Source organism: Sorex araneus, chromosome 8 (genome assembly GCF_027595985.1).
Source record: "Sorex araneus isolate mSorAra2 chromosome 8, mSorAra2.pri, whole genome shotgun sequence".
NCBI classification, from domain to species: Eukaryota; Metazoa; Chordata; class Mammalia; order Eulipotyphla; family Soricidae; genus Sorex; species Sorex araneus.
In genome coordinates, this window is record NC_073309.1 from 12,359,740 (window position 1) to 12,365,739 (window position 6,000).

General features: G+C 49.5%; 1 protein-coding gene across 1 annotated transcript in view; it reads right to left on the reverse strand.

The window, feature by feature from the left end:
• CDH3 (cadherin 3) overlaps positions 1–4,963 on the reverse strand; it is a 52,417-nt gene extending 47,454 nt beyond the window's left edge. The window contains exons 1-2 of the mRNA XM_055145608.1: positions 4,880–4,963; positions 4,402–4,533 (exon numbers count right to left, since the gene is read on the reverse strand). Of these exons, the coding sequence (XP_055001583.1) occupies positions 4,402–4,533; positions 4,880–4,963 (216 nt within the window). The remainder of the gene's footprint in view (positions 1–4,401; positions 4,534–4,879) is intronic.
• Between the last annotated feature and the right edge of the window lie 1,037 nt (positions 4,964–6,000).

Below are 6,000 nucleotides of genomic sequence, written 5' to 3' on the forward strand. Positions count from 1 at the left end.
CACTCCCTGACACATGTCCACCACCCCCTCACAACTAATAAGCAACAACAATACACACCCAGGAAGAAAAACATCAGGGCCCGAGAGAAGTGCCGGTCAGAATTCAGCGACAGCTCTGTTAGGATGTGAACGATTCCCCTTACGGGGTCCTGGCCAAGGGCCCAGCGCGTAGTAATCTGTATTTTGTAGGCCCATGTAACAGCCTCGGCTTTCACACCCTCTTACACAATAGTTAAGGACACCAAAGCCGAGTTGTCCATCCTTTTCAATAAAATAGCGACGACGAAACAAAACATCACTGACAAAAGTCTTTAAAAATTTACACCTCCCGACAGCATCCTCCATCCAACAGCTGCTGCGGAAGGAAACCCCCTCTGGCAAGTGCCTCTCTGCTCCCCGCTCCAGACACCACCTTCGGGACAAGCACCCCTCCACCCCCGTCCCTGTGCCCGGCCCCCAGCTGGAGGAGTCGGAGGATGGGGCACCTCCTTGTATTCACAGGAGTGAAACACGCAGGGATGTTCAGATCAAAGCCTGCGATCTGAAGCTTTGGCAGGAACACAGGTGCTGGAGGGCATGGGGGGGCCTGGCAGGGAGGGCCCGATTGTTGTGCCAGGTGCCAGGTATGCCCGGGCAAAGCCTGCCTGTGACAAGCCAGGTGTCAGCTGTCCCCAGAAGGCCAGGTTCCCATGCGGATGCTGCAGAAAAGCGAGGCACCAACCCACTGTGATGAACTTAATGCAGGAACTTGGGGTTGGGGGAGGAAAGAACCCAGAAGAAATCGACAACCACATTCCCGCCCAACTTTGCAAGTTAGCCAGTATTGGGACATACCTTTAGGTCCACATCGTTTATCTTTTACGTATTACTTTAAACAAACTAGGGGCTAGTTACATGCTAGGCATGTGTGCTATAACTTGTGTAATTCCCTGGCCCTGAAATATAACCTTTTTTGTTTGTTTGTTTTTTGGCCACAACTGGTAGAGCTGAAAAGCTACTCCTGACTTGGTACTTATGCTCAGTGGTTTTTCCCAGTGGTGCTCAGGGGCTCAGATGGTACCCAGGATTGAACATGGGCATCCTGCATGCAACACATGTGCTAGCTGACTTAGCTCTCTGGCCTTACTTGCACATCCTATGCTTATTAGTAGTGTGGGGTTTCAGACCACACCTGGCAGTGCTCAGGGCTTACTCCTGGCCCTGTGCTCAGGAATCACTCCTGGTGGGCTCGGGGGACCATATAGGGTACCAGGCATCAAACCCAGGTCAGCTGTGTGCAAAAGACGTGCCTTACCCACTGTACTATCAATCTTGTCACAAATTATATTTTTTAATTATCCATTTATTAGTTAACAAACTTTTGAGATGTTGCTGCTCTTTGGCTATTGTGAATAATGCTTCCATGAACATTCAAGCACAAATTTTTGTATAATCACGTGTTTTGAGTTCTGTGTAGAATAATACTATGTTAAACTTTATGAAGAACTGGAAAATTATTTTTCATGGTGGTTGAACCATTTTTACATTTCTACCAGCAATGCTTGAAAGTTTATAGTTTCTTCATATTCTTGCCAATACTTGATATTTTCCTTTAAAAAATATGAATTATTGGGGCTGGAGCAATAGTACAGGAGAGTGCTTGTCTTGCATGTGGCTGACTGGGTTCAATCCCGACATTCCATATGGTCCCCTGAGCACAGAGGCAGGAGTAAACCCTGAGCATATCACTGGATGTGCCCTCAAAAAAATTGAATTAGGGGCCAGAGAGATAGCACGGGGGTAGGGCACTTGCTCACCTGGTCCCAGGCATCACATGCATCCCTCTGAGCACCACCAGGGGTGATCCCTGGGCACAGAACAAGGGGTGAGCCTTGAGCATACACAGTGAGGCCCAAAATCAAACCCCCCAAAATTGTTCTTAGTTACTTGAGAGTTGGGGAGATAGCAGAGCACGTAAGGAGCTGGTCTTGCATGCCTCTGACTAGGGGCTGATCCTCAGCACTGCTAAGAGTGATACCTAAGCTTAGGATTAGGTGTAAGCTCTGAGCATTGCTGGGTGTGACCACCCCCATCAAAGAGAAATATATATATGCATATATTTACATATAAATATACATAAATATACATATATATATCTTCACACAAACACACACATATACACACATATATGTGTGCTGGAACAATAGTACAGCAGTTAAGGTCCTTGCTGGCAGACAGCCAACTGGGATTTGGCTACAGGTACTTCATATGGTCCCCAAACTCATCCAGGAGTGATGTCTGAGCAGATTTAGGAGTAACCTCTATGTATCATGGGGTGTGACCCTCACAAAAAAAAAAAGAAAGAAAGAAAGAAAGAAAGAAAGGAGAAAGAATTATAGACAACCTAATGAGTGTGAAGTGGTGTTTCACTGTGATTTTATTGGCATCTCCCTAATGACTAATGATGTTGTATATCTTTTCATGTGCTTAAGAAATATTTGCATGCCTTTGAATTATCTATTCAATTCATTTGTGCAATTTAAAAGGGAGTTGTCTTTTTATGGAGCCGTGAGAGTACTTCATGCATTCTGGAAGCTAAGCCTGTAGCAGATCAATGATGTGCATTTATTTATTTTCTACAGGCTGTCTTTCCACTTTTTCAATAATGCCCTTTGAAGCACAAACATTTTTAAATTTCCCCTCCCCATTAAAAACAATTTCCCCAGAAGTTTCTCATACTTTTTGGTTTTGTTTTGGGGCCATGCCCGATGGTGCTCAAGGCTTACTCCTGGCTCTGTGCTCAGGGATCACTCCTGGTGGGCTTAGGTGAACATATGAAGTTTCAGGGTGCACCCCCTAGTCAGCAACCATGCAAGGAAAGCACCCGCCCCTCTGTACCATCTCTCCAGCCCACTGCTGATCTGATCATATCTAAAGATACTGTGGCCCAGCTGAAGACTGTGAAGATTCACTCGACAATTTTCTTCTAAGAGTTTTGTCATTTTAGCTCTTGCTTATATCTTTGATCCCTTTGGGGTTCTTTGTTTATACTGTGTGAGAGAAGGATCCAGCTTTCATTCTTTTATTTTTTTTCGATTTTGGGTGATGCACTGGGGTTACTCCTGGCTCTGCACTCAGGAATTACTCCTGGTGGTGCTCAGGGGACCATATGGGATGCTGGGAATTGAACCCAGGTCGGGCACGTGCAAGGCAAACACCCTACCTGCTATGCTATTGCTCCCGCCCCCCAGCTTTCATTCTTTTTTTGGGGGGGTCACACCCAGCGATGCACAGGGGTTACTCCTGGCTCTGCACTCAGGAATCACCCCTGGAGGTGCTCAGGGGACCATATGGGATGCTGGGAATCAAACCCGGGTCCGCCGAGTGCAAGGCAAACACCCTACCCGTTGTGCTATCGGTCCAGCCCCCCAGCTTTCATTCTTGTGTGTAGGCGCCAATGGCGTTGGGACCCTGTTGGAAATTTATTGACAATGACAATAGCATCAAATGGTAAGGATGATACCCGCATCCTCGCCATGCTCCTGGTTGGGATATTGCCACCATGAAGAGTGCCAGGCAAGGCGCCAGAGTGAGAGTACACGGCCAACCTGGGTTTGATTTCTGCCATCCCCTATGGTCCTCTGAGCTCTGCTGGGAGTAATTCCTGAGTGCAGAGCCTGGAGTAACCCCTGAGTATCGCCGGGTGTGACCCAAAAAGCCAAAAAAAAAAGAAAAAGAAAAGGGAAAGGAAAGAGCGCCAGTCAAGAAAACCCTTTATAGGCGAATGGCACTGAGGGAGAGAACCAAACCCCCGCCCCGCCCAAAGCAGGAGCCCAAGTTCTGGTGGAGGACAGTTGAGCAGAGCTCGGGGGTGTCCCCAGGGTCAGCACAGCGTCCCCCAATCCCCCGTAGTGACGGCTGAGATCTTGCAGCTCTGCAGGGAAGAGTCTCAATGGTCCCAACACACACACACACACACACACACACACACACACACACGCACAGACACAGACACAAACACAGATACACAGACACACAGACACACAGACAGACACTGACACACATAGTCACAGACACACACAGACAGATACAGACACATATACACACAGAGAACACACACATAGACACAGACACATACACACAGAGACAGAGATCCACACACAGACAGACAGGCACAGACACATACACAGACACACAGACACACACAGACACACAGACACAGACATGTATACACAGACACACCGACACAGACACACACAGACACATACACACACTCACAGACACACAGAGACACACACGTGCACACACAGACACACACATACCCCGGGGAAACGAGTCTGCCTGCTGTGCCCTCACCCAGCTCCCTCTCACCCCTGAGTCGGCCACAGGGTAGACGGAAGACAGCAACACATTCGCGCTCACCCTGGCCGTCAGGGCCAGCAAGACCCAGACCAAGCAGGACGCAGGGAAGCTCTTGTACATGGTAGTCACCAAGGTGAGCTCCCAGCCCTGCTGGCGAGAGGACAGTGAGCGCCTCACCAGCTGCAGTGATGCCTGTAAATGACACAGAAACGTCCACTGAAATCTCCCTTTCTTTGTTGTTGTCCTGACCGGGGGTGCGAGTGTGGTGCTGGGGCTCACGAGAAGGCGAGCCCCCAGGGTCGTGCCCTGCACGGAGAGCAGTGTCCGGGGTTGAACTTGTGCCCCGAAGCCTTCAAGGTCGGGGGCTCAGCCACTGAGCGAGCCGGGGCCCTCCACAGAATAATGTTTGTTCAGGGTGGAAAAGAAAAGCATGAGAATACATAGATACAGATCAGGAGTTTCCCTTTCCTTCTGCTTTCCTAATATTTCCCTGGAAATGACTACTGAGTTCTGTCAGCTTCTCTCCCCTGCAGGGTACTGTGAGGACCATTTTTTCCTCCTGGAGCCATAAAGCATGGTCGAAGGCGCAGTTAGGTTTTCTGCTGCTGGAACGATCCTGCATTCCCGGGATTCCCCACTGTAATCTCTCCTGCTGTGGGGTCCTTTTCTAGCTCCTGGTCTCAGAGCATGCCTTAGCGAGCAGTGCCATTTCCTGTCCTGGCTTTTCATCAAAAACTCCAGCTTCTTAGCTGCAATGTTCTCCTAGAAGGGTCTGGAAGCGTGGATCAGCCCGTCTAGGAGGAGGCGAGGCTCGCAGGCCAGTTCTTTAGGCTGTGACTGTCGGGGAAAAACCTGGTGTGGGCCAAGCAGGTCTCCCAAAGTCACCTTGCTTTGTCTATAAGCCACAACATTCCAATTTTCAATCTCTCCCTCCCTCCCTCCTTCTCTTCTCTCTCTCCTCTGTCTCTGTCTCTGTCTCTGTCTCCCTCTCTCTCCCTCCCTCTCTCTCTGTCTCTCCCCAGGAGACAGCTCACCAGCTGTGCTCAGGGCTTATTCCTGGCTCTGCACCCAGAGATCACTCCTGGTGATCACTGTCCTATCTCTCCGGCCCCAAATTTCTCTGTCATTATCCTCAGAGTTTATTTTGTCTCATGAGCACTTTTCTGGTGGGAAGTGTAATGCTGAGCTCTGCAGACTGGACTTTAAGGGCAGTGCTGGCTTGACTGCTCCTTTACCTCGTAACTGTTCCACCAACGCCGTTCCCCGCCTCTGGTCCAGCGCCCTCTGGGGTGGGTCTCCTCTCCGTTTCACAGAGGAGGAAGCTGATGCTGAGCATCATAAGACAGAGCTGAGGTCTGGAGTCAGAGGCTGCCGTGCGGCGGGGAGATCTCAGTCAGCCCAGCTCCCATGATCTGGCTCCATGTGACCGGCGTGTGATCTGGCACGCCCAGCGTTATTAGCTAGAATCACTCGTGGTCTGAGAGGGGTCTCAATGTCAGGCTGTGACCTGCTTCCCGAGAAGAGTTCTGCCAGCACAGCTCCTGGACAAGCACCGTAGCGTGTGCTAAAAACAAAACAAAACAAAACAAAAAAACAAACAAAACAAAAAAACAGGTTTAGGGGATTGGAGAGACAGTACAAGGGTTAAGGCACTCATGT